This window comes from Suillus fuscotomentosus (assembly GCF_016647785.1).
Source record: "Suillus fuscotomentosus strain FC203 chromosome Unknown F5891scaffold_1, whole genome shotgun sequence".
Classification (NCBI taxonomy): domain Eukaryota; kingdom Fungi; phylum Basidiomycota; class Agaricomycetes; order Boletales; family Suillaceae; genus Suillus; species Suillus fuscotomentosus.
The window spans coordinates 197,331-224,555 of NW_024539513.1; the positions used below are offsets into that span (position 1 = coordinate 197,331).

The window sequence follows — 27,225 nt, forward strand, 5'->3', positions numbered from 1 at the left end:
CGATACAAACGAATCGCTACTTCGAAGCTCACAGAGCTAATGAATTTTTTCGTTTATACCCAAATTTCTGAGCTGTTTCTGATGCTCAGTTTATTCGCATCGTTATGCTTACCAATCTTTTGTAGTTCACCACGACGACGTTTGTAATTGCCGATAGTCGTGAGTATCACGTCCCTTTCCCTTCTCGAATGATCGAACAAAATAGAAGTCAAGCCCTGACCTTGTCTAAAGGACAAGTGTTGATGAGCATCCATGCTAATACTGACTTTACAATGCCATCACTGCAATCACACTTGATGCTGATTCTTCTTTTCAGGTCATTACTGGTACATGGCAGATACGATCAGTTGTCATAGACATAGATCAATTTTAAATATTTTTGTATCATATTCACCGGCGAACCGTTTCTGCAACAATATCGATGAATGATATAAGGATATCTACATAAGCCAAGACGTGTTAGTGTTGAGTCCAGATGGATATGTAGTACCATGCTATGTTGATGCCCACAATGAGTTAGCCAGCCACATCACTCCGATCCATACCACCAACTTGGCTTTTACTCCGGGTATCCAACCTGACTCTTTGTACCACACCTTGTAGCCTGGCTCACGCTGTGGCAACGTCCCATCAGCTAATCTATCCACCCACCGCCTTGTGGGTCGCACGGGTGAATCAGGTTTTACGGGATGACTGTCGCCATCCTTACTTTGGACGTCAGTGGCGAGGGGAACAGATTCTGCGCTGGAACCTGACGACGCCGTGTGGCGGGTGACGTTGCGAGTTGAAGTGGGAAGTGAACTTTCCTTGTTTCCACATATCCACGTTGTAAGCTCTCCTGTGGCATGGGAAACATGATTGGAGATGTAGATGAATATGATCGTGGAGATTACGAAGTTTATTGGACGCCAGCGTGTTCCAGGAAGAAGGACAAGAACACCCTTCGTGTCACCTGCGAGCCATAGATGATACTGGATAATGAATGTCTCCAAGGAACATCTGCCGATAAAAGCGAAAGCTCGAGAGCTGCATGAACGAAGGGAAGGACTTGCGTTCCTGAGAGTGATGGATGCTACGATGGGCAAGAATGATATATATCGATGCCATGCGTTATAGGTGAACTTGCTTTCCTGCATGAGTTCAAACGCGAAGAACCACAGCAAGATAAAGATAGAAATCACAACAGCCGCTTTTCACCGCCATGGGCCAAAGATGATGGTCGGTGAGTCGATATGCTTGGATCTTGATTACAGCAATTGCCAGAAGCATCCCGAAATACACGATCCACAGGTCAAGAACTACCCGGAAACTCCATTCACGGGCGGACCAATGGATGCTGAATATCTGCTCCAGAAACGCGAATACGGTATCTAGTATCCACGTCTCAGTCATGAACCACGTGAACATGCCCATGGAGATCGCAATCTTCGATAATAGAAATGGCATGCGATCGTTATATTGCGAGCCTATCGCCATTGTCCCGTACACGATGAGAAACCACATCGAGACGAGGGGCGAGAAATAGTACGAAAGGTAATTGACGTCCATGGTGTATACCAGGACTACCGTTAGAAGATTTAGGCGAACCAATACCTACAACCAATTCGACGTTATTGAATGATACTGTTACAAGGCAGGCTCGGATCCGCTTACCTGAGCAATACGCAGAAAGGCAAAGTCGGCTTTCTTGATATAAAAGGTTGTGTGACCGTAACCAGTCATGAACAAATATGCCGCGACCAGCACTCGAATAGGATTGTAGATTCCAGAAATCTTGGATGCCCCCAAGTAATGATATATAAGGATTGCGACTGGGACGAGAGTGAGAATATATAGACATGAATGTCGTAGTGACGAACCTTGCATCCACCCCTTCCACTCATCGGTTTGATCACGGTTTAGGAAGCCCATATCTTTGTCCGCACGCTTCACCGTTGTCAGCCCCGCCGCGAGAGAGCATAGCATGAGAAATCCAAATGTCCACGGGTTGAATTGTTTTTGTTCTTTCAGCCAGAAGCCAGTTCGATCAGCGATAAAGATCAGGCCGATGGATAAACCGAAAACAACAGCTGGTCTGTATTCGCCTGCGAAGGAGATACTTTTGGTCGGATTTCGAGTGTCTGAATAATAATCAGGTTTGTGTTTATCAAGAAAGAACGGGCTCACACGCAAGATACCACATGACTGGTCCGTACACCACGACAGCTGCTATGATAGCAAGCTGCAAGAACGACGGCAACGGGTAAGCGCGGCAACATGTCTTGTCGAAAGGGGACGTCTTTGGCCACACATGATTGCAACGCAAATTAAGGAGGATGTTGGCATGCGCTTTCACGATGTCGTCTGAGAAATGTAGTCCATCTTGTGTGCTAGCGTCGTCAAGCATCTTATTGAAAACAAGGGGTAAAGAAACGGGTAAAGCCGCGGGGGAGCTGGAGAATATGGAATAGATAGCAGGTGATGGAGGATTGATGCGATGGTGGAGGTCCGAGTTCATCGCATCTACATCTGAGGAGTGCATGGTTTCGGCACGTTCAGGAGACAGTTTTGAAGATACAATGTCCTCCACGGGAAGGATTATCACCTCATCTGCCGGCTTTCTCTGTGCTGCAGAGACAGACTCCAAAAGACTCTCCATATTCGCTTCCCAGGCAGGGAGACCACCGGTAGTGGCATAACGCAAGTACCACAAGCCCGAACCTAGGACAAGTATAGCAGGACGGTCATCGACGCCAGGAGAAGGCAGGTGACCATGAACGAGAGAAAGAGTGCCTGATGTATTCAAATACGGATCCCAGAAAAAATCCAGTCTTGTTACTGAATCTGAAGTGAACGAATAGTTAGAATGCTTATGGTCGTCATCAGGAGGAGTAATAGGGAGCTTCGGATCGACAATATGCATAAATGGAAATATAGCGAGCGTGTTACGGAGTCACCGATAAAAACGACGCGTCTGGAAGCAAGGCAAGACGTGGTATCCTTCGACTGGTATGTGTGTAGCATACAACCTGATTATTGGTTAAAGGGTGAGCAAGACAATGGAAGCCTGAGCAACAGACAACACACCATCAGGTTGCCAGTTCCGGTGGTTCTCATCCAACCAGGTACCTCTAGTAAGCAAGGAATTGCAATGCAGTGGATCCGCTCGGCCTGCGACCCCGTTAGACGCAGAGCCAAAATGTATGAGGGATAAATGCACTAACCAGAAATTATATAATGTAGTATCCCTGCCAATACGGCGAGTGTTCCGGTAGATAACGCTAGATAGTGGTGAAATGAAGGGTTCAGCGAGAACAGTCTTTTAGATGAGGACATGATGGCGGTGAGAGTCTGCTGCGACGTGGCAGTACAGGAATGTCTTTATGCTTCAGCGCTTGAAGTCAGAAGTGAGATAATTAATTATGCTGGCAAAGTTTTTAACCCCAACGTAAGCATCGGGCGAGACTTTATATAGTTCGCGATCATCACTAGTGTCGATGAGCTGCAGAGCGACACAGCGAACCCGATGGTCGTTTGAAACGTGCTGTGTACAGGTACCTTATTGGGCTTACTCGTTACCGACGTCGTTATTGTACCGCAAAATGATCTGTTATTAATGTCCACATGCACATGATATAACGTGCAATATCCAGATGCTCGCACTCATCACTGGGGAGTTCGGTCAAATTATCAGTGTAGTATTACTGTCCATTGGCCATTGATATACATAAAGTGATGATGCAGTACACGAAGTTAATGTCCAAGTATGAGATCGGAAGGTTTACATTTAAATACTCGACCCGCCAGTGGTGGTATTACTAGTGCTAAAGCCTATACAACAGTCAGCAATTAATCGGACGATAAACTATAGGAGGAAGTACATACCTGTACCTTGACAGTGATTGTTAGATGCAGTTGGTATACATGATAGGTACCTGCAGCCCGAGCACGCTAAGAAATTATCAGCCATCATGTCTTCGTGATCGCAACAAACACAAACCCGCATAAGGATCTGAAGTATAGAAGTTCCGAATCAGGACAACGAAGAGGACGATTGCTAATGGTATGGCTGCCAGCCGGAAAGCCCACATAATGAGCTTATGGCGCTTCGTTGGACTGATCACAGGGTACAGGGTTGTGCCAACGAGAAGACCCATACACAAGCCCCCCAGGTGAGCTGAAATTTTCTATGAGTTGAGTTGAGGGACGAGACAAACAGTCACTTGCCAAAGTTATCCACATCTATCGAGAAAATGTTATTGATGATGTTCAAGACAGGATAAGTGTGCACGTACAAGGTATATACCCAAGAGCGATACCGAACAGCAGTTCCACTGTCATGATGGCGAGCTACGGGAAAACATAAGAGCAAAATAAGCATGAATGTGATTGTCATCACCTTTCTACCAGGTCGGTATTGATATTTCCAATGTGCAAAAAGATCCACCCATGTAACCTAAGTTGCGAGGTGATCAAAAGGTAAGAGGTGCAAACAGGTTTTACAGCTTACCGCGACTGTACCGAAGATGGCACCACTAGCGCCTATTGAAGGTGCGCCGACCAGTGAAAAATTACCGCCCAACACGTTACTGTGCCATACGTTGGTGTGCATAACAATGAAGTAAGAAGGATTTACCCAAAGATCCCGGCCGCGAAATAAGTTATAAAGAAACCAGCGGAGCCCATTTCACGCTCTATCTGGAGGGGCATAAGAGCAAATAATTGGACTAGAAAGACCACCAACTTGAGCGGATATTGTCAACTGAGCGAGCATGTTGAGGATGATATGGATGAATCCTGCATGCAGGAAGATGGCAGTGATGAATCTGAAGTACTGAAGTTTGGCCCTGAACTATTACGACCACAGCTTGCTTACCTGAACCACTGGTCGGGCTCGCCGCCGTGGAAGCCACCGAACCCACATACGTCCTCAATCGAACAGAGCCGATCTGGCGGATTTGCGGTATCATTGAGGCCTAGTCATCAAGACGGATCAGTTAGAGTCGTCAGGAAGTAAGACAAGTTTATCTTACACGCAATCGGAGTAGTTAAGGGGAGTCCTTGAATGACTTTCATGCATGGCGGGAAACGAGCACCTAAATTGATCAATGCACTTTCCGATGGCCCAAGCATGGGGTTTACAACTGGCTGAGTGGAGGTCAGCAACGAATATGGTGCTCACGGTTTATTCGCAAACCTTAAAGGATACTGGGGTACCCTGTGCTCTGGTGTTCACCACCAACTCATTGATGAAAACGCCAACCATGATAATTGTTAAGGCCCATACTACGAGGATAAATGTCTCGCTGATGGGATGACAGTTGTATGCTCACCAACGTAAGGGTACTTTTGCCGCCCGATACCCCGCTTCTTGTCCTCGATCCGCTGATCAATAGGGTACTTCCCCATGTCCATCCTGAGAACCTTCTGAAACGGAGATGCGCTGTCTGCAGCAAGCTTGGAGTTCTCATCCAATGGTTCTGCGTATTCTAGAAAGTTTAGACCATTGTTACACTACCAAGGCCGCAAGACACACCCAGGTCCTGATAACTATCTGAGCGTCCCATATCTGCAGCATTATGCATCAGGTGGTCGTCTAACTTGCCAACGATAGATGATGGACGTGTTGAGTCCTCGTCCTCGTCCTTATATGGGACACTCAAGTCACTGAAAACTGGTCCATTTCTTTCGGACAACGACGGTGTAGGTTGCCGGCTTGGTATGGCTGGCAGGGTTGGTGACTTTGTACGTCGATAGTTGAAGATGAGAGATTCTGCTTCGGTTCGACCAGCACCACGCAAGAATGATGAAGGGTCCAGGGCAGGAATGCCGCTCGTAGTTGTTGCGAGAGTTGTGGTATCGTCTTGTATTATCCCATCTAAACCGTCAAAGGGTTTGTTTCGACTGTCCGAGCTATCCCCAAAAGGATCCGTATGGAAATTCGATCTAGCTGGATGGTTTGTATCAAAATGTGCCATGATTTCCAGAAGCACGGCAAAGGATTCAAGTGAAGGTGGTCGTATAGGAAAGAGCTTATATGTGGATTGCCAAGCTGCAAGCCATAGGTTTCAAGACTGAATTTCAAACCGTATCACGTCACACACACTGCCCCAACCACTACTACCGGCGGACTCCGCAGTCAAATGCTGTGATGAACCTGGCGACAGATCACAAGTTGAAGTCAACGAGGCTGATGTGCAATTCACATTGTACAGAATGCATTGCATGCGCGCTGAATTTCGTCAACTATTGAAACTATTGAAAGATCATATTTGGATCATATACAACTGCATTCGTCTAGCTTCCTCTAATCTCTGACCACCGTCAGTCGATTGGAAGTCCCTTGCTTTCATGCCATCTTTTCAGGAGTGTGTTACTGGGCATACCGAAAGGGTCTAAAACTTTCCTAGTAGCCTCAATTCCAGCAACAGGAAGATTAGAGGGGTCCAGCAGTCCAAGCTGCACGAGAACCCCAGCTTGATCCCAATACCTAAAAAGGGTGAGCCATGTAGCCTACAAGCCAATATCTCAGAGGAATACCCACAGATGTCTAATAGTAGCAGCGTTGAGGATAACGGCACCTTTAGACTCCTCTAAGAGTAACTGAATGCACTCACTCGAAGAAAAGCTTATCCCCTCTGAAGGCAACTATCCCGACTATGGCGATCTCAATGTGTTTCCCTGTCGGAGCTATTCCAGGCAGAAAACTATCGACGGGTCGGCTTCATAAGACGAGGGGGAAAATCCTTTGAAACGTACTAGTCTATTTCCTGGAAAGCAAATTTAGCTTGCTCATAGAATATCAATGAATCGCAACGCACAGATGTGTGGTGGCACTTGAAAATCATCTCATCAACAATCCTGTCACAGCCCACTGAACAAAATTTAGCGGGTCAAGTCCTGAACTGAGCTATGTATACGTCACCAGTCCGGGAGACGGTAATGAGCTCAACGTCTTGAGGTGTTACCTGTCACAGGTCGTGAAAGCGAAAAATGCATAGGGTAATATTACCCCTTACAGTTGTGAAATGATACTAAGAGACGAGCAGGTGAACGCTGAGCTGGAACATCGTCACGATGGTCCACTAACCTTATAAAATCTCGTCAGATCGTCATACCCGACACCCCCAATCATCGTTGCAACATGATTGACGTATGGTGTGGCAACCTGTGTCAACATATTACTGCCTGTCAATTCATCATTTGGAATGGAGATGAACCATTGTAGTCATCGTCTCTGTTGATAGAATGAATTTAGCCCCCCTGGTTTTGAATGCGATGGCAAGGATATATTGACGTACTAGGTGCATTTCTTTCGACAAATTCCTGCCAAAAAACGTGTGAGTGACTTTTTTAGCGCCATACTATTCATGTACATAATAAGTGTGCTTCTCCCAAAGCCTCTCCAGATTGAAATGAGGGCCAAGATGTGCCTTCAACAACTCAAGGGTCCGGGTAAGCGATAGACTAGAGGCCGAGCGAAGATATGGGTCGACCGATTGTGTGTTGTTAACATTCACACAGACGGGGGGTTGTATCAAGAAGGGAAACGGTGGGGATTTTGACACCAGAGGGTATGAATACACCCGCACCGGTAATCGAGAGTGAGTCGGGAGAGAATAACCAAGATTAGCCGGATCCTCGAAAAGTAATAGAGAGGCATGGAGCAATTCTTGGGAAGAAGCAAGATGAAAAGCGACTCTTAGTAGAATGGATGGCAACCATAAGCTAATACAACGCTCGAGGCAATAGTCGACTTACGGGATGTGTCTCTTGTGGCTGTCCCTCATCAAAAAACCATGGGTAACCTCAGCATCTGGGCAAAAGTGAGTACAAGCCTTCAAATCTGCGAGCGAGAGAGCGAGTTTCGACACAAGGGTCTCTGCATCTTCTGTGGTCAAGCCGTATGTCAACAGTCCCCAGTCAGCTCCTAGAGCAATGATTTTGTCATCGACAACTTTCATCGCATCCTTGAAAGAAGAATTGGGGGGAAGAGGGTATGTCAAGTGTACGACATTGTATCCTTCCTGTGCGAACTGGAAAGTGACAGCATCGAATAGCAAGTTGAGACCGAGTTGGCCAAAGAGAATATCTGATAACACACCTGTTGGCACCAACTAGTCTGATCGTGGGGAAGTAGCATCAATAGAGTCGCGGGTTTCACTACGGAAGCCACGGTATTGAAGAATACTTCTGTCTGCGTCATCTTGTGGTTGTGGTGGAGCTTTATCAGAAGGAATGATTATCTTCCTGCGTCTATAAAGGTCTGGCTAGGCAGACTATGCCATTATTGGGCTGGATCAAGGCGGTCAGTCTCCCTTTGACATCATTGAGACGAATTGAGATAAGCGGCTCTTTCCTATTCAACCAAGTACTACCCTCCCTTATCATCAAATTCGTGGTCGACAGATTGTTGAAACGGTAACACGACAGATGCGTAATATATGCAAGTCCAATCCGAATGCAACATCGAGGTAGAGCAATGACAGATAATGAACAAATGAGTCTGACGATTCATAAAGAAATTGGTATGACAGGGTCCCCAATAAGACTAGGACGCCCTCTACTGCGAGCAGATGGTCTCTTGGTAAGTGGGGTACCGTGCGATACGGTGTTGGGCACATCAGTGTTGATGCGCAAGTCATCTATTCCATCGGATAGTGGTGTGGATGGGTAGGTCTCTTCGTACTCTTCTTCATGCACGGGCAGTTGGAATGTCTGTGGTTTAGTCCTGAACCTGTCGACCCACTGCAGTGTTTCGAAGTCGACATTTCGTACCCTTCTACTGCGACATCTCCACTTCATTGGCCCTCCATCGAGAGTGCTTGCTTGGCTAGTGTTCCGAGCGTGGGCTGCGGTTCGCGCACCTGCTCGTTCACCGTATCCGCTGACCACTCGTTTTTCGGGCGTTGCAGAAAGCACGCGAGGGTCTGACGGAAGGAAAAGGGGCAGCATATGGCGAGAATCTAGAAGCTCCCCTAGAACTTGAGGTGCCTTGGCTGGTTCCCATTCCGATTGTGAGTGCGAACGATCGAACAAGTCGTCGATGCCATGCTGGGCAGCAAATGTTTCTGAAGATGCGTTGAGGCTTGCATTAGCTTCGTTCGCCATGCTATCTTCTAGCTCACGTTCCCGCTCACGCTCGCCCATCTGGTGGGTGTATTAGTTTTGCTTAGCAAAGATACCAGCCAGGGCAATACCTCCTTGCGCAGGGCCTCAACGCCCATTTTAACACGATGGCGTTCCCAGTCCTTTTGAAGCTGCGTCAAATATTGAATACACTCGTCTGTCATCCTCCCCTCATTAACTTCATATTTGTAATCTCGCACAGCACGTCGCATCTGGGTTTGAGCGGTAAGCACAAAATTGTGTTGTCTAAAAATGACTTGCTTGTAACGGGTTAATGCTCTTCATTGTCTGTATCGTAGCTACCAGATTGGAAAAATCCGTGATCGATGACAGGCACTGTGATCGCGACATTAAGCGAGCGGCAACATAAATTCGAGTATTGAGACCTCACCTGAAGCCAATTCAGCAAGTCCCGTACAGGTGAAAGATGGGATGCGATTCCACGAGGTAGACCCATATCTTCTATCCACTCTTCCAGCACAACCAGATTCATGCCGATCTGTACCGCTTTAGACCTATGCTCGGTATGTGTGAGCACTGGTAGACTGCGTTTACAACGAATACATACCGGCAGAGATACTTTTTCCTGGTCAGAATTCGATTGAATATTTCACCTAACGCTCCGAGTCAACTATAAGTGGAAAAGGATGGAAAATTACACTCACACGAAGTCCAGTACATCACTTGAGACCAGAATTGAATCATTAGCACAGGATTGACGTCTGAAAGGGTTAAAAGTGTATGTAGCGCCGTCAAGAACGAAGTCATGTCCCGCAATCCTGTAGTTTGCGGGACGTCAGAATGCGTGTTGAACGCTGTCGAAGGTGTTTTTGCGCGTGAAAGGGTTTGTCTCAACGATGACAATCCTTTAGCTGTGACAGGCGCGGGGCCGAGTAACATAGGGGACGGAGATGGTGGGCGACTCGGTAGAAAAGGAGGTGAGGATGGTGTGCTATTCTTGGGTGTTCCATGATTTGGAGTGTTTGTCGTACTCTTTTTCTTGGCGCTAAACGGCCTCAAGAATGACCACTCTGATTCGAACTGCACGGATTCAAATCCCGATGCCACGAGCGAACTGTCCAGTATCGCTGCGTCCAGTAATTGATCTATCCTACGCTCGGCGTAACGAATGATGAATACTTCAGACGACGTCAGGAATAAAAATACAATCAAACGATACCGAATGAAACGTACCAAACACAGAGTTGATCACTTGCTCGAGGAGCTCAAATGAGCCTAGCATTTCACAACACTCATTGATAGCGTTGTCGCATTGCATGAGGTGCAACCATATGGTGGCGTTGTATAAGCAAAATACAAGACAAGTGATATCTTCTGAACGGCTCTGAGTGACTGGATTAGTGGTGAGAGCATAAAGGTAACAAGCATGCACACAAAGAACTTCTCTTCGATTGCATCTGTCGCTCCTAGTACAAGATCTTCAAGCCAGGTTTGATCGCATGTTAAGCATGCAAAACGCGCCATAAGGTATAAAGTAATGGCAGGTTGAGAATTCCGAACAGAAGTATGGGAGGTCGTGATGACTGCATCGAAAATATGTGAAAGCTCCTGTGGAGACCATGCGAGCATAGATGTAAAGTCTAGTTTCGGAGTCTCCATAACAAGATAAGGCAACCGCAAATGTAATTTCAAGGAGGATATGCAACTCACATACAGTTCTTCGTCGAGTTCATCATCATCGCCATCAGAATCATCTGATGAAAAGCCTTCATCTTCCTCACGGGAACCCCACCATTGATTCTGTAGACCAAGCACTTTTGAGATATTCTCGCGTACGCTTTTCTGTCTCCCTTTACGTTTGAGCTGCTCGTCCAATGCTCTCCGCTTCTTTTCCATCCTGCCTCCCATCCACCCTTGGCTCCGCATTGCTTCTTCCAGTAACAACGCAATGTCATCACGTCCTGGCAGAACAGTGTGAGCAGTCACTATATCGAGCGGTGTCAGCCGTCGGCGTGTTTCTGCGAAAGGAGAGCATCCATGCGTCATCAGATGGGAGACCAGAGTAGGGGGACAAAGAACTGCAGCGTGATGGAGGGCAGTCCAGCCGGCTAATAGCGAAATGTCAACAACTGGGTGAGATGGAAGCGATGTACTCACCCTTATCTGCAGAGGTGGCGTCAGCTCCCTGTGCAATCAGCAGCCGGACACACTCTTCACGTTCGACATCTCTCTCCGATTCAGACCCGAAACCTAGGATTGCAAGACTGATCAAGCTAAGCCCATCTTCGTCGCGTGCACTGAGGTCGACATAAGGTTGTGATTGATGGTCAGACAAAAGATGCTGGAGAAGAGATAGATCCCCAAATACGCATGCTCGTGACAGTGAATGGGATACCAGTTCAGATTTCTGGGAGGGTGCTAAGCCCGAATCGGGTGACAGCAAGTGGGATATTAGATTTGAACTCGGATACAAAGGATGGAGATCAGGCTCCGGGGAGAAATCCAGTGGTCCAAGCGATACAGGGATCATCGTTATGATAAAACGTTGGGATTAATGCTGGGTCAGCAAGGCAGCTGTTGCCGGTAACCGCGTCGACTACCAGACGGGACCTATCTTCTCCTTGTAAAGACCGCGATTAGGCGAGACAGAGATTTCCGTGACAATCGCCTGTACAAAGAATGATCTGTAGGACCTCGATGCTTGCGAGAATGGTGTTAGACTAAAATTTTAAACATGCTCGTGTAGTTCAGTGCTAGCATGTGAGCGAAGTGACTAGTTGTCCAAATTAAAATTAGACTTATTTCAAATCCACCTTAGTTCAACCACATCATGCCCGCTAAACGGCCAAGGCTATCAGAAGATAGCGATGTTGACGCGTCTGGTGCAGACCACGAACAGAGTGGCAATGATCTCGATGCTGCACAGCAGTCCACGACCTCTGCTTCTTCATCAGAAGACGATGATTCTCCGGACACGGAGGCTGAAATTGCGGATAAAAGAATAACAAAGTCGAAGAAAACATTGAAACGAAAGCGGCGGGCAACAGAGCCCTCACAATTTGGTGCTACCTTGCAAGGTTTGCTTGACACCATTGCACCGTCAGACCTGCCGCTATCGCTCAAACCTTCTATCGCGCGCCAGAAAAATGGTGCAAAGCTTGAATTGAAGGCCCACAAAGTGATTCAAATAGAGAAGAAGGAAAAGGCGGATAAAGGACATATACGGGATGTTATCGGAGGTTGGGGCGGCGAGAGCGAACGCTCCTTGCGCAAGGTTGCTCAACGAGGAGGTGCGTATATGTTTGCTTGCATTTCCTATATGTATTGAAAATATCTCAAGTGGTGAAACTCTTTAATACTATTCAACAATCGCAGGCAGCGGCGGGCATCGCCGCCGAACAGTCAAAAGGTCTGCGAGGAACAGGGAAACCCACGCTTTCAGCGCCCCTGTTGGACAAGAAGCCGAAAGGAAAACAAAAGGCCAAGCACAAGGACAATATTATCGGGAGAGGAAATCCAGGTTCGTGCTTGAAATGATGTGGGGAACCTGAAGTGACGCTATGATACCTTTTGCAGCGACAATTGGGAAGGACGATTTCTTCGACATGATCAGGTCAGGTGGAATCGTCTCAAAAGTATAGGCGTCTTGTGCCTAGTCTCCCCCACACAGACCGTAGACGATAGAGTCAACCGTTTCTTCATTGTTTTTGTTACGTTGGCGTGACATCTGCCCAGATGGTTCATCAGGGGCTAGTAGGCTTACTCGTCGTAGCTCGCAGTGGGGGAACTCAGGTTGTATTGAGAGCATTGGACAGTGTATGACAGCTGGTAATGTTCGCATTCGAGAGCGACCAATTACTTCGTGCAACATGATACGGTCAACCCCTTTGTGCCACAATTCTCAGTCTCATCTCCGTCTACCGCTAACATCGATGCACCCGCACGTCATTCATGTACAAGGAGGACCTTTAGTTCACATCTAAGCGCGATCTTGGGTATGGATTGTATTATTTATGCGACGCAGCATGAGTCTCCGCTCGCTAATAATTTAATTCTAAAACAACGCTGCAAGTGGTACAGCAGAAGAAGTTACATGCGGCGTTGAGTCTTACATCTGGGTAGTCGTTTTCACGCCTTCCTTGAAACTTGTGAGGTTCATTCCGGAGTCCGATCGCTTGAACCTTAGCTAACTTTGGTCGGTCATGGCTATACCTGTGGATACTACGGTACTAGATAAGTACTATCTGCTCAGCTGCAGGGCCCTTTTGTAGCAAGACAAGACAATACACGAGTCAAAAAGATGTAAGGACTGCAATCTAAATTCGACCGCGTATTGACCTGCCAAATCAGAACTAAATAGGTTGCACGTTGCCAAACCTGCCCTGAAGTGGTCCAGAGCTTAAATTCGTTTCACCTTCACCCCCGTCACATCCATGGTGTGTATTTTCAAGCTTCATTCCTGCAGCATGTCTCTTACAATTATTGGCCAAACTTTAAACTTCAGCCTCCGAGGACCATCATTCGTAAAGAAGAGTGGGAGCGGCGTCTACGCGAGGTTCAGGTCACGAAAGAGTGAGTGTTTGTCCTTAATTTCTCGGCTTTAAAGATGAAAAAATCATCAATGGGAATCTCTCTGAAATTCGAGATGAGAAAAGATATTGCATGTATTATCTGATATATCCCCGTTATACGCTGTATCTTGAGCATTTACTGACATTCTTGCTTGTCAGTGACTTGAACCGACTTATTATGGACTACCTCGTCATCGAGGGATACAAGTCTGCCGCAGAGGAATTCAGTGATGAAGCCAATGTTCCACCACCTGTAGACTTCGAGAGTATCGAAAGTCGCATGGTGATTCGAGAAGCCCTGCAACGGGGAGATATCGAGGAAGCCATTTCCCGCATGAATGACCTGAATCCTGAGGTGGGTCGTGTGTTCTTTTTTCGTGGCCTTATATCAAGGACGTAAGATTAAAACGTTTCATGCACCACTCTCAGACTTTTTCGGAAGTCGGTGATGAGAATTGTAAACCAAAACTTCAGTCTTCAATATGATCCGTCCTTGATCTGTTTCACATGTGAGATGTACGAATTCTTACCTTTTGCATTCTAGATCCTCGATACGAACCCTGCACTGTACTTTCACCTTCAGCAGCAGAAGCTAATCGAGCACATTCGGCATGGGCGTATCACAGAGGCATTGACATTTGCACAAGACGAACTCGCGCCAAGAGGTGAAGAAAGTCCAGAGTTTCTTGCGGAGCTCGAACGTACGATGGCACTTTTGGCGTTCGACTCTTCATCCTCGGCCCCTCCAGCTATATCCGAACTTCTTTCACCCGCACAGCGGATGAAAACCGCTGGTGAGGTTAATGCCGCAATCCTCGAAAGTCTTAGTCAGGGAAAAGAGGTTAAACTAGTGCAGCTTTTGAAGCTTTTGTGCTGGAGCGAGGGGATGTTGGCGGATCGTGCAGATTTTCCCAAGGTTCGTGCCTTGGCATTTGTATTCGATTGGGTTAGTTCAACTCACGGCTCTTAGATTGATCTTCAAGAGGGATTGGTGGCGACGGGCCGAAAAGAAGCAACAGATGATTCCATTATGGGAGAATGAGGGTCAGCATGTATAGTATCGAATGTATCATAGTAGAGGGCGTAACATGGATGAGTTGTGAGCATTTATATCCACTCGAGATTGTTCTTGGCAGGAAGATCCGTAACCGTAAGTACCACGGCGAGAGTAATCCGGGCGGATTGTATTGATGCGTAAGACATGCATGTGACAACACGACGCAGCTCAGCGGAGTATGGTCTGGAAGTCAAGCTTATTGGGCCATTTGCGTGCGTACAAAATAATTCAAACCTATGCTCGTCGACACGGCTTGTTGATGTTGGACATTATTCTGTGCGTGTGATATAAGTGGTCTTCTAAATCTGACTGTTTCATGCTAACACATGTCTGCCAGTTGGGAAAGGGTTCTGGTTGCTGCGGCAACTTTAACCGCTTTGGTTGGTTGGTGTATCGCGAAGTTGTGAGTAAGTGTCGTGGGTCACGTGACATTAAGGAACGACGACGCGACCTTGAGACACCACTGGTCTGCAAGACACTACAACAACAGTGAACAGGTGACCACGAGAATCGAATAAGCAACGAGAAGACAGGACAAGACGCGTCGTTGCCACTCGATTAGTAAGCACTTGCTCGAGTTCTGTACTCGCAGATTTATCATTACTAGTTGCGTTATCTCTCTTTCCTCAATCCTTTGTCTACTCGCAAACAAGCGAACAAACTCGACCTTCTAGGCATTGTCACCCCGCACTAGACCCATCGTAGCTCATCGCTACGTCCGTTTTTACGACGAAAGGTTTCGTGAAATTCTGGTCTCATTTCTCAGGTACCTTGCATTCGAGGTGAATCATGTTCTTGTTTTCACCAACCGACGGGACGGATGTCTATCGTATCAATAATCGCTGGCGCAGATCACCGCCAAAAACACTACCCCCCAACTGGCGAAAAACCTGTTCTTTGTGCAAGGATTAAGCATAATGTACGCTAAGACATTTCATCCAGACTCACTGAGAGTCCTCGACTGAGGCAAAAGGTATGCGAAACGAACGCGGGAGAAACACGTAGACAACGAGACTACAGAGATGGTGAGTACGTCGAGCAACGAAGTTGTAAATTTAATGAGTACTAGCGTCATAGCGCGAGGCTAGGTCTAGCACTTCGTCCCGTACTCAGACGTCATTCTGTCAATTCATGTTCGAGCAAGTACCTCAGTCCCGTTATCACACATGCTGTGATGGATTCCACTCTGTGTACCGTGGTGGCATCGCACTAGTAAGCAACCAATTGAAAGCCATATCTCACTCAAAGTCCCACTGAAGACATTTGTGATAGTCGACTGATTCTGTTCATTTATAGGCTCTCGTCATTTGATCGAGACGCTAAATCACCGAGGTCTCAAATGTACATATAAGGATACCCCCGCGGTAGGGTGTAAAGGCACACGATAGTATTGATGCGTGGCACAATATAGTATGTCGAATGGTAAGCGGAATACCGAGGTGAGTCATGGTCTGTCATGGTTTCCAAAGGACATTGCATCGAGGCTTGAAGCAGGGTACAAAACCGAGCATCGCTCGCTTGGTGAACATATCTCGGCTGTTGCGCAAAGGTACAGCATTTTCGCACGGGGCATCGTTTTTACATACAGGTTCAACCTTCACCTCCAAAATCATTCATTCGAAGAAAATGGTGTTTGGATTTGAAGCGACTCATGATTTTAGTGTCGCTCGCTTTGCCGAATACATTTTCATCCATTGTCTATCGTACTGAGGTGAGCCTGCAAGTTGTTGACATTATTGTCTTGTGTTCAGATATGGAAACGACTCATCGATCGCTTTGTCGAACACATTTTCGTCGTCTGTCGCGCTGAGGTTGTAAGTTGTTACATTTCCGAGGAGTCTTCACTTCAAGTCCGTCTTTTCGTAGTCGTAAGTAGCTTTTGTCGAAAAATGAGGAACTTTTGTCCTCCATAAAACAACACAATTGTCGATAGCAGAATTGTGGGATTATGTAGTAAAACCCGTTTCGGTTCACTGATCATTTGATATTGTTCCTAGGATTACGGGTCCATGGAATAACCGGCGTAAACTGATGATCTAACTCGGTTTAGTCACGGTGAGAGTAACCCGGGTTGCGAGCTGGAAGAACAACGGAAAGAACAAGGAGGTACTACTTACCATAAGGTACCATAACTATGCATGGCGGCCATGAGGATGTTGACGGCATCATATATATATGGTGGATTTGATTTTTTGTCTTCCCCCATTGGGGCTTAAGTAAGCTTACGGTTGGATGCCACTTTCCAGCGCCAACGGACAAGTTTGACCACCTTACGACGAACTCTCTTCCTTCTTACGCATAATACTCGTCGTCCGAGTATAAGTACTCTTTATAAAGTATTCTTAGGATATATAAAAGCCAGCAAGGTATAATATATCCCCACTCTCCACCGTTCATCATCATCGTAGTAATCATGGCTTACAAGCAGATCAGGAAACCGTCGGAGAGAGCTGTTAATGCCCTCCTACTCTATGTCAGAGGATACTAGGTCGTCGAGCGCACCTAGACCTCGTCGTGTCCTTGTTCTATCAAATCCAGATCCAGGCGATTCTAGCAGTAGTGAGGATGAACGTCCTCGTTACCCCCATCATCATCCACAGGATTCTAACCCTTCCTTGAATCAACATCCAACATCAGTAATTCCAACTCCACCATCTCGTCCTCCAAGACGGCCGGCTCCCCCCTTGACAACGAACGATCTGCCAAACCACTATCCTCCATCCCGTTCAAATCCCAATCTATCCTCACCTTCGAGTCAGAGCTCAAATGCAGTCGAATCAACTCCTCCACCAAGCACTCCTGGTCAAACAACACACTCAGATTTGAGTCATTCAGTCATTACCATTGATGATGGTACAGCACTCGTTGAACGAACTGAGACCGCTCAACCTCCTACTCGTCTCCAGAAGATCGCCGATGTCCTTCACTTTCGCCATCGCAGGCCTTCACATCGACATTTGGGTTCTGATGTTTCTCTCCATGTGAGCTAATTCATTTATTTGTTCCTCCTCTGACCGTTATCTCATATTCATGCTTCAGTCTCCATCTCCTTCTTCTTCATCGCCGACTGTACCACCTCCGCCTGCATGGGTTATCATGGTAACCTACGACTGCCATGCCTATACAGCTGTAGACATCACACATGCAAACAGCGCAGCTTTCATCTGGGAACGCATTTTTGCTGAAGTGCGCCGATTCTTCCCATTCCATTTCAATCCTGACCAAGTGCCGCCGCAGCTCAAAGTACCTCATGAAGATCAGAGTGGACAACTCTCCATCTATCGCACTCAAATTGGCAAAGTCGCAATCGGCGAACCACTGTCAGACGATAACCTAATTCGGCTGGTTCGTGATCGAGGTGACAGTGAGGGGAGCTTGAAGTTTCTGGTTTGTCCTTCTCAAGCAAGAGTTCAGGACCCTTCGCTCCTGAGTTCTCCAGTCAAATCCGTCCCCCCGCCCCCCGTGCCAGTATTCAGTCCCTTAGTCCCAAGGCCACGGGCAACCAAGTCTTCTCAGCAAGAGAGTGTATCCTCTGACGATCTAACCCCGGATGCAGGCTACGAGCCGTCTGTGATATCTGATGATATCGATGATTCAGACAACAGGAGTACGATGAGGCCACCTCCTCACCCTAATTCATCCGCCACCACGTTGTCGTCACCACCACACAGTGCACGATATGAAGACCGTCAACCTTCTCCCGCATCCGCAAAAACACCGCAATCGGCAAGCGTCGATCGCCATCGTTACGATTCGCCTCATGGACAGAGTCTTCCCTCTTCTCAATCTACCCCCATTCTTGAGAATTACCTCAGTAAACGCCACCTGCGGAGAGGATCAGATGCAGAGACAGTTGAACAAGCTTTTCGCGACCTTGAACGTGCAGCGGAGCTAGCTGATGCGGAATGGACAAAACCACAGGATAAGGGCATCATTCGGGCGCGGGCTGTAAAACATCGACCCGAAAGATTGACAACTTCCGACGATCATGCAGGACTCGCAGCCGCCCGTGACGGCGAGTTTGGATCTGTGGTGAGAAAGCCTTCTCCACCTTCGTCGTCGGGAATGGCGCGTTCGCCCTCGACCAAGAGGCGACCGTCACACGCTGAGTATCCCCCTCGCCAACCTCAGACCAAGAAGGGGGGAGGAGGCAAGCCGGTTCCACCACACTATATATCCGCTCATAAGCCGACCGATTCTTCGACTGCTATAAGGACAGTCAATAAAGCGAAGAGCTCAGAGTTTCTCAAGAATCCTCTGCCACCCATGCTTCGCACTTCACCGAGTCGACCCCATCTTCCTACTCCGTCCGGTTCGGGTACCAATTCTTATCCAAGACCCCTAGATTTGGGACCCAGACCCAGACCACTTCCTCAAAGCAGGCCCGATATTGTCAATGTGGATACCACCACATATACCCGCGCTCAGCAACCATCAGCGGGCGGCACTCTTGGTTATCTGTCACCCACTCAGGAACCATACCCGCGCCCACATTCTGCCTCGCCCTCACAGCAGCGGTACCCTACCAATGACATACATCGCGACCGTGATGAATTTAGGCCCACTCACCAAGCTCAGTCTAGCAGTGGCTCTTCAAGGTTTGGTGATGTTCCTCTGAGAGAGGATGGCTATGGGATCACCCTTCCGTCGTCCCTAAGACCTGGTCCTTATGCTGGTTCTCCAGCTCGCACCAATCCTCCATCTGAAACTCCCCCACGTAGCCCCGTTACTTCTCGGCCGAGTACATCGAATAGTGCATGCGGACTTACCTTTACTTCCACTGGGACGATGGTGCCTTCAACTTTCAAGAACGATTCTGGTGCTGGCAGCCAGGAGAGCACAGCCACAGAGTCCACTTTACGTCCGGATGAAAGGGACAAGCTGGTATGGGATATCAGAGCCTCCATACTATCAGATTCCTCAGATGATGGAGTTGGCACTAATGAAACTTACGGGACCGCCTCTTCTGATCTGTGGTCACGCAAACCCACATCAGAAAACAATGACAGCTCTAGGACTCCCATTCCTGGTACCAAGCAGAATCCTAATCCTTCACGTCCCGCTCTTCACGTCACAACCCCAAGCTCTGGACCCGGCAGTATGACGCGCGGTGTTCCGGCCAATTTCCCAGCACCACCCAGTTTCATGCCTCAGCTACGTCCTCCTCGGCCGCGTACGCCAAAGACTAGGCACAAAAGCACCACGTTCGAGGAGTCCACCTGGGCTCATCGTCCTCCCCCAGAGGATGTCTACGATCGGCTCGAAGAGTTCTTCCCGGAGCATGATCTCGACAAACCCGTCATTGAAGCTAATTCTGGTGGAACATCGCCTACTGCCATAGACTATAACTACGGGATTCCAAACATCGTTGATAGAGACAAGGCGCTAGTACGACCGAAGAAGTCCATTCGTATTGTTGCGGAAGAACATAAGAAGCGGATAGATCGGTTCTCTAGGGCTGATCCATTAGGCGACAATAGCATCTGGCGGAAAAGGAGCACGAAGTTATGGGGCAGTCGTATTGAGGAAGTCGATACCTCGTCGCAGACGTTGGCAAGCTACAGCAAGACGCTCCCTGACTCCCCGGCGGGTGGTCCCAGACGTATGTTTTCTGCTTTTCTTTACCTTACTGAGCTAAACTGTACTGCAGCGATATTTAAATGGGTCCGTGGTGAACTCATCGGCAAAGGAACGTATGGTCGCGTATATCTTGCTCTTAATGCCACCACGGGCGAGATGATTGCTGTCAAGCAAGTTGAAATCCCCGTAACCGCCAGTGACAGAAAAGACAACCGTCAGATGAGTTTCGTACAGGCACTCAAAATGGAGAGCGAGACATTGAAGGATCTCGACCATCCTCACATCGTGCAGTACCTTGGATTCGAAGAGACACCGACGTTCTTGAGCATGTAAGTGCTGCGGAAACCATCTTCGATAATATACTCATTTGTGTTTTCAGTTTCTTAGAATACGTGCCCGGAGGCTCGGTCGGAAGCTGTCTGCGAGACCATGGCAAATTCGATGAGGAAGTTACAAAATCGTTCACTGGACAGATTCTTGAGGGTCTGGAATACCTCCATTCCAAGAACATCATACATCGAGTAAGCTTCATCTACGATTGTTCTCCGTACCTCATTGTCTTGCGTAGGATTTGAAGGCAGACAACATATTGGTGGAGAAAACAGGGATTTGCAAGATCTCTGACTTTGGAATTTCGAAACGCACAGACGATCTTAATGGAATGGCTTCTACGGCAATGCAAGGCACAGTTTTCTGGATGGCACCGGAGGTCATACATCCCCAGAAAAAAGGCTATAACTCCAAAATCGACATTTGGAGCGTGGGCTGCGTCGTCCTTGAGATGTGGGCAGGGAAGCGGCCATGGAGTGATGATGAAGCTATAACGGTCATGTTCAAGGTCCGTTTCATCGTATATTGTGCAAAGTGCGGTGCGCTCATGACTTTGCTACAGGTATACCAGAATAAGCAACCCCCGCCCATACCTTCCGATGTAGTCCTGTCCGAACTTGCAAAAGACTTCAAGGACAGATGTTTCGCAATGCAAGTGTTGTGATTTACTGTCTTGTCTGTTGTGCTCACGGACGATGCTTAGTGATCCGGATGAACGCGCGAGCGCTGCAGACCTTCAGTTACACCCATACCTGGAACTTCCAGAGGGCTGGATATTCAACGATTTTAAGTAGGACCTCATTTGAACATTATTTTTCAACATCATTTCCTATATCACCCATTTCTTATCGCATTTACTCTCATTTGTCCCAATCGCGCATCTTTCTTTGTTGTTTCGCATGCTGTTTCATAATGACCATTATAATTTTTTTGTACTTGTGGAGGGTGTGCTCATACATAATTACTTCACGTATCTGAGTTGACTTGAACTGTGTGATTAGAGTTTGATGCCCTCATAAACGACAAGTGTTCCTGGCCTTGACCTGATTTCCGCAGTATTTAGAATTCAAGATTTTGGTTCAAACCCGGAATGTCGTCTCACACCTCTTCGTAATCTAGAAATGCTTTACAAATCGTAAACTGTACAAAAGGCACATGTAATAAGCGACGCTTACAAGATAAGTCACGGAATTAGATTCTAGGCTCGTTTAGGTGTTTTGGAAATGTTTCAAATTGAACAACCAGGGTACCCCCTTCTAGATATCACTTCAGAAAATGTACATGCGAACTTGTAAAACACCGATGTTCGACGGCAGCACGAGGACATTCTAAACACTGCCGGAAGTTATCCATTTCCGAGTTGCGGAACGCTGCATGATCAGAAATGGAACAGCCGAAGTGACGGAACGTTGGCTCAAATACATTTTCAGCGTTTTTGGTGACACGACCTGTGAACACTGAAAATATGGCACCAATGTGTCGGGCTCGAGAAAACACCGAAACTTGCTGCTAGTCTTCTAGTGCCAGTGTGTGTGCTAGATCGACACACGTTAATTAATGCCCCAGTTTTCTTCATCGATTGTGACCAGAAAACGACTCTGGGGTGTTCCCTTTCAAGCTTGACAAGGAAACGTGAGGATTTTTTCTAGCGAGACCGTGACACCCGGCGGAGCACGTTTGAGCCCTGCATCATCATTCTAGGAACCTGGGTCCTGGTCTACGATAGAGTGGACAACCCTGCTGCGAAAATAATATATTAGCTCAAGGTAAGCTTTCAAGCTGACTTCTATGGAATGCACATGCGCGACGTAATCTGAATTCAATTATGAATTGTTAGAAACGCTGAACTTTCTGGAATAGTTCAACGAACATTCCACTAACCGGAGGGCTGGCTCAAGAAGTGTGCGAGCGAAATTCAAGGAGATCCTGGAGCTCAGCGAAGCGATAGTATTTATCACACTGACGAGGCGGCGTTTGTCACTATTTGGTTGAAAAAAAACCTTGGACGAGATTAAGAGCTGAGAAGACTGCAAGTGCTAGTTGAACGTTGAGTGCCAGTCTTCCAAAGCTTGCCTTGCAGGTAAGTCAAAAAAAATGCGCAGGAGTCGGCTCACAGCGTCGCAATATGATACCTGGTTCCCCTCTTCCTCTGCTCTTTCCCAGGTTAGCGTCATAGCGTGATGACCCCGCCCGCGCTATCGACTCAACGCATCCCGCCGCCAGGTGGAAAACCCATGCCATCCCGAATTTCTGCTGCACGCTGTGCCAAAGGCTGCGCTTTTGCGCCTAGAGTTCAAGGGGCGCGTCCTTCAGGTGCAGTGCTCTGACATGATGTCCCCGGGATCCCGAAAGACTGCTCTCTAGGAGGCTGGATATGGATATGAGCATGTACGAATAAAAGGGCGGCGGTGTGCATTAGGGTTACTTTTGAGCTCATCATTGTCCGGGTGCGCGTACAAGGTGGAGGCGGTGGTAAGGAGTGTATGCCTGTAGAATCGGCGCTGTCGAAAATTGTTTGAAATTTCAAGTAGAAAATTGATTGTTCGGTACACAAGTCGGGCCTCGCTTAGCAACTTGTTTTCGACTACACCGTCTAATCTTGAGCTTGTATCGAATCCTGCCCCTACATAATGGCATGTTTCTTCTCTTCTGACTGGAACCAAGACTGGTCATACATCATTTTACCTTCTATTCTGAGCTACCAGATGCCGAGCACTTGAGAGTACTCGATAAAGCTCGATGCGCTGTGGGGGTTGGAACAAATCCTTGCCCTTGGCCCACATTCAAGTTGTAACCGAATAACTTGAAGCAAATTGCATCTGACGAGGACGAGCTCCCCACGTTATTCGACCTCAATGAGTCCGAGAAATACCTCAACAAGGACAAGCGATCTATTGATACTCAGAAACAGCTTCTCAAGCTGATTGTTGTCATCTCAAGAGTCGCTCTCAGAGGGTCGACAATGCACTTGCTATCTCATATGCAGATTATCTCATTGCCACCTGATGCGATCTTGCAGTGGCCTTATGAAAGACTCGTAAGTATACACTCCGCCTTCCTTTGTTTTGATTTGGCGCGCCTGAATTTCGGGTTCTCTGCGGTTTGAATGAGCATGCTTCTACCGTTTAATCCATGGAGGCCATGGGAGTGACCACACTGTCCTGCCATGGCCGATCCAAACCTTTCTATCAGTTCTTAACCAGTCATTCATCATTGAACGTTTCTCCTCTAGCTTGCTTGCTGTCTGCTGACAGCATCAGTCCCAATATACTTCCACCCGTACTTTCCACGGTTCACCAATAACAGGCCCTGTATTGTGGGTCCAATTCTGCATCTTACCACCGCTCACGATGTGTGCGCTACCGCGCAAGGAGACGAGAATCCTTATAGAGTTCTCATTTCCCTTAAATCCGTGCTTCAGACTTGGTCTTTTGGTTTGCACCAGCAGTGATACTTCCCTAAGGGTCCAGGTCGGCTTTGCAGATGATTCAGGAGGCACAGCTTGTTACTACAAGGCGCCTGGTGTGTTAATCGGCCTGTGTCGTGGTCAAACAAGTATAGGTGATAGCAGTTCATCAGTACTCGCCAGTTGATCTGCGGTCCGCGGAGTAGGCGAGTTTCATGTGGATCGCATGCAAAGCGGTGGTAATCATGGATTGGAGGCTGTGCCAGCCATGGCTCATACCCTATTACGATATTTGCAAACCACGATGGGCCGCTGTTAATACTCTTGATAGTCTAACCCGGCGATGCACAGGCGTACGATCTCGAGATCTCAACCAGGAACGTCTCGAATACATTCATACAGGCGAGCCCGAGGGAGTGCCCTTCCTCTCGCCGGTTTTAAGTCTACTGTTGCCGAGGAGGTAAGGGCAGGTGTTCCACTTGACAATTCAAAAGAAGGAAAATGGGGCTCCAGTCCCACACGTTCAGAGGCGCAATTCTAATTCTTTGACCAATACTATACAAGGCACCTTCGTGGATGTTGATAGGCGGTAACTGTTATCATTTATTTATTCACTGATGTTCCTGGACCTCCCTAGACTCACAAGTCTCTGCGCTGCAACGTAAACAGTTGGACCGGATCTCGTAGCCACAGACATGGAATGATGTTGTGGGAGATCTAATTTAAACGCTATACAGCGTGATGTGTTACCCGTGCGAGGATGATCGCGTCGGTATGTCGGCTGCTAGACTTCAGTGTAGGTTGCCTGATTTCAACACTTTTTGCATCGCATCCTAATCACCCAGCTCCATGGAAACGTGTTTCGCCAGATGTCCGCGCTCTTTTCCTTCATTACCACCATGGGTGCCATGGATCCTGGTATCGATCACCTGCCCTGGTGTCTGCTGTGCAAAGATGCTTAATTTCAGGGAACTCAGGGGTAGCTTGGGCTCACAGCCGAGCAGCGTTCTCAGTACGATGAATAAGGCAGCTAGGAGGCTCCTAGCCTTCGTTATGCTGATCGGACGGTTTGGAAGGCGGAGGGTCCACGATCAAGGGGCGTCCATCTTTCCACAATGAGCCATTCCTGGTTTAAAGGCAAAAAGGCTCCGTATGTACAGGCTGGCGATCTGTAGCTCGATAGCGATCTTCTTCGGCAACCATGTAGCGTCGGCCAGCGGGAACGGCGGACTGATGGAGGTATACCTCACATCAGGGCATTTTCGACTTGGGAGATGTAAAGGGACACTGGTGGTCCTGAAGTAATGTCCTGCATAGAGTTATCTCTTAATAGGACAAAAATCGTATTATTAAAAAAACGTAACTCCTCGCGCACCAAGATGAGATAACGCGCCTTGATACCATATTGTCTGACCAGATGGTCCATTGCGATAATGAGAAGGTGCGAGTAAAGGACTGCACGACCCAGTTTATGCGTAATGTCATGTAATCCGAATCAAATTTTGCCGGAAGAAGTTCCTTTGGCAGGGCAGTTATGATTCTACATTGGAGAACTGGAGTTCGTAGTTGATCAGAAAGCACGAGCTCTTCGTTCCATCAAACCAGGGTCCTCCCAAATAAATCACTGTGATGTGTTTAGGTGACGCGTACAAATTTTCTATGAGACGTTGAACTTGATCGAGCACCATACTGAAATCCGACTGTAGAAGGAGGACTGCATGACGCACCTCAGAACGATAGATTCAACACCTTTGCTTGGTCACGAGAGTTGCACAGGATGCTCGCTCTCTTTGAATGAAGATCTGTTCCTGTGACTTTGGTGCTTTCAAGGGTTATCCATCCAAGAGCCGTAGCACCATGTAATCCAAACTATGCGTCGCCCATACAGCTCGGAATCTACAGCTCTTCTCAGTCCACATCTGCGTTATAAAGATGACATACCCCTTGGGTACACGCACCACGGCCTTGAGCCCTGAGCCAATGCGGTTTTGCTCCGCGTTGCTCGCCGTGAGCCACATTCTCTCGTAGCACGGCACGTCACAGTGCCCATTGTAATCACCTGAAGAAAGACGATACCTCATTTCCGGGGTTTGTCCGAAGATTCAGGTAGTTCGAACGGTAGATCTAACGCTCCCCGCTCCCAGATCATCTGGTTTAATATGCGATCACATGCGCTGATCACTGCACGTTCTTAATGCATCATTCGCTTCGTAGTTAGGGTTCGAGAGCGTCCCATCCTGCCAGTGTGCACATCTCATGAACGTTTTACCAAGCGGACTGCCCACATTCGCCTTCTTTCCACATTTATGTGGTAACTTGTAGAAGACAAAGCTCCCTTCAAGCACATGTTTTGTAGGGTATCATCCGTTGGATCATAAGAATCAAGCTTCAAAAATCGGGTATGAAAATCGGCGTTCGGATCACAAAAGGTCCAGCCGCATTCCCGGGAGTAGAAAAGCGGCCAGCCTTGCCAGGACAAATGAAGGAGGATGGGGGCAATGTGATACATCGACATCGAGATACCCCTGTTGAGTGGCCACAACACCCCTGCTATGGGTGTCCGATCGAGTTGAGAAAGCCAAGGATCATCCTTCCAAAACTGGTTCTTCATCCCGTCATCAACCTGCTCCGCGAGTTCGACAAGGCGCCTTTTCAGTGCAGCTTTCGTAGCAGACTTTGCGAGGTTGAGGAGATGATGGAGGGGAGACAACAATGAGCGCATTTTCTACTCGGAAAAGAGACATTCTTGAGGGACAGCAAGCGAAAGACGCACAATTGGAACCAATAAGAGTAGATACGACAACCATAGTGAGGGGATGATAGATATGCCTGAATGAGGCCCTATTTGAAATTGTTAAATACCCAGCCCTCCGGAAGCCCCAAGTATGGATGTTGCTAAAGTTCTGTAGCTTGCGCGTTCTACCAGATCCCTTAGCATCGACCATAAGCACAGCAAACAAGATGACAAGTAACAAACTTGCATTGCGAAACATCTGTGCTTGAAGTCTTTTCAAGATCAGACAGCACCACATAGGAAGGTATGGGCAAGGGTTGCTTCTGGTATACCTGCAGCAAATTCATGAGTGACCGCAGGTACTAAGCAGCACGTACGAAGAAACGAACCTTGAACATGACCATTATAGCTTCATCATCACTCCACAGCCACTTTCCTGTCCACATCTTTTAAAGGCAGACAACATCTTGGGGGAGAA

General features: G+C 47.6%; 9 protein-coding genes across 9 annotated transcripts; 4 read left to right on the forward strand and 5 right to left on the reverse strand.

The window, feature by feature from the left end:
* Positions 1-448: 448 nt before the first annotated feature.
* On the reverse strand, positions 449-3,526 carry F5891DRAFT_991824 (10 TM acyl transferase domain found in Cas1p-domain-containing protein). The gene is made up of 8 exons (XM_041378148.1): positions 3,204-3,526; positions 3,067-3,150; positions 2,929-3,008; positions 2,167-2,881; positions 1,860-2,120; positions 1,654-1,811; positions 1,198-1,593; positions 449-1,130 (listed from the first exon to the last, which is right to left on the reverse strand). The coding sequence occupies exons 1-8, from the start codon at positions 3,313-3,315 to the stop codon at positions 495-497; spliced, it is 2,442 nt and encodes an 813-aa protein (XP_041233745.1). The 5' UTR covers positions 3,316-3,526; the 3' UTR covers positions 449-494.
* Positions 3,527-3,566: 40 nt separating this feature from the next.
* On the reverse strand, positions 3,567-6,076 carry F5891DRAFT_1097436 (uncharacterized protein). The gene is made up of 14 exons (XM_041363528.1): positions 5,516-6,076; positions 5,313-5,468; positions 5,177-5,265; positions 5,013-5,127; positions 4,856-4,955; positions 4,724-4,805; positions 4,616-4,677; positions 4,490-4,568; positions 4,379-4,435; positions 4,275-4,329; positions 4,207-4,221; positions 3,980-4,156; positions 3,865-3,930; positions 3,567-3,810 (listed from the first exon to the last, which is right to left on the reverse strand). Exons 1-14 carry the CDS (start codon positions 5,955-5,957, stop codon positions 3,767-3,769), a joined length of 1,539 nt encoding a protein of 512 aa, XP_041233746.1. The 5' UTR covers positions 5,958-6,076; the 3' UTR covers positions 3,567-3,766.
* Positions 6,077-6,154: 78 nt separating this feature from the next.
* Positions 6,155-8,318, reverse strand: F5891DRAFT_2907 (NTF2-like protein). The gene is made up of 13 exons (XM_041371227.1): positions 8,084-8,318; positions 7,741-8,015; positions 7,356-7,680; positions 7,281-7,305; positions 7,200-7,216; positions 7,070-7,147; positions 6,999-7,013; positions 6,905-6,947; positions 6,801-6,853; positions 6,739-6,749; positions 6,597-6,686; positions 6,524-6,529; positions 6,155-6,469 (listed from the first exon to the last, which is right to left on the reverse strand). The coding sequence occupies exons 1-13, from the start codon at positions 8,183-8,185 to the stop codon at positions 6,304-6,306; spliced, it is 1,206 nt and encodes a 401-aa protein (XP_041233747.1). The 5' UTR covers positions 8,186-8,318; the 3' UTR covers positions 6,155-6,303.
* A 1-nt stretch (position 8,319) lies between these two features.
* F5891DRAFT_3059 (DIL domain-containing protein) lies at positions 8,320-11,873 on the reverse strand. The gene is made up of 10 exons (XM_041371289.1): positions 11,227-11,873; positions 10,780-11,177; positions 10,504-10,722; positions 10,303-10,453; positions 9,774-10,247; positions 9,677-9,722; positions 9,500-9,623; positions 9,370-9,444; positions 9,180-9,320; positions 8,320-9,129 (listed from the first exon to the last, which is right to left on the reverse strand). Exons 1-10 carry the CDS (start codon positions 11,597-11,599, stop codon positions 8,494-8,496), a joined length of 2,637 nt encoding a protein of 878 aa, XP_041233748.1. The 5' UTR covers positions 11,600-11,873; the 3' UTR covers positions 8,320-8,493.
* On the forward strand, positions 11,869-13,202 carry F5891DRAFT_991874 (Rrp15p-domain-containing protein). The gene is made up of 3 exons (XM_041378149.1): positions 11,869-12,359; positions 12,410-12,589; positions 12,646-13,202. Exons 1-3 carry the CDS (start codon positions 11,900-11,902, stop codon positions 12,708-12,710), a joined length of 705 nt encoding a protein of 234 aa, XP_041233749.1. The 5' UTR covers positions 11,869-11,899; the 3' UTR covers positions 12,711-13,202.
* Positions 13,203-13,321: 119 nt separating this feature from the next.
* F5891DRAFT_991877 (CTLH/CRA C-terminal to lish motif domain-containing protein) lies at positions 13,322-14,750 on the forward strand. Its single transcript, XM_041378150.1, has 6 exons — positions 13,322-13,371; positions 13,420-13,505; positions 13,574-13,641; positions 13,800-13,995; positions 14,185-14,556; positions 14,611-14,750. Exons 2-6 carry the CDS (start codon positions 13,503-13,505, stop codon positions 14,680-14,682), a joined length of 711 nt encoding a protein of 236 aa, XP_041233750.1. The 5' UTR covers positions 13,322-13,371; positions 13,420-13,502; the 3' UTR covers positions 14,683-14,750.
* A 4,735-nt stretch (positions 14,751-19,485) lies between these two features.
* Positions 19,486-21,401, forward strand: F5891DRAFT_938055 (kinase-like domain-containing protein; the record flags this gene model as incomplete). The annotated part of the gene is made up of 6 exons (XM_041374146.1): positions 19,486-20,299; positions 20,348-20,606; positions 20,657-20,798; positions 20,846-21,115; positions 21,170-21,264; positions 21,311-21,401. 6 exons carry the CDS (start codon positions 19,486-19,488, stop codon positions 21,399-21,401), a joined length of 1,671 nt encoding a protein of 556 aa, XP_041233751.1.
* A 3,232-nt stretch (positions 21,402-24,633) lies between these two features.
* F5891DRAFT_3332 (uncharacterized protein) lies at positions 24,634-25,196 on the forward strand. The gene is made up of 2 exons (XM_041371375.1): positions 24,634-24,785; positions 24,859-25,196. The coding sequence occupies exon 2, from the start codon at positions 24,863-24,865 to the stop codon at positions 25,130-25,132; it is 270 nt and encodes an 89-aa protein (XP_041233752.1). The 5' UTR covers positions 24,634-24,785; positions 24,859-24,862; the 3' UTR covers positions 25,133-25,196.
* A 984-nt stretch (positions 25,197-26,180) lies between these two features.
* Positions 26,181-27,163, reverse strand: F5891DRAFT_3233 (uncharacterized protein). Its single transcript, XM_041371343.1, has 3 exons — positions 27,137-27,163; positions 26,995-27,079; positions 26,181-26,932 (listed from the first exon to the last, which is right to left on the reverse strand). The coding sequence occupies exon 3, from the start codon at positions 26,733-26,735 to the stop codon at positions 26,268-26,270; it is 468 nt and encodes a 155-aa protein (XP_041233753.1). The 5' UTR covers positions 26,736-26,932; positions 26,995-27,079; positions 27,137-27,163; the 3' UTR covers positions 26,181-26,267.
* Between the last annotated feature and the right edge of the window lie 62 nt (positions 27,164-27,225).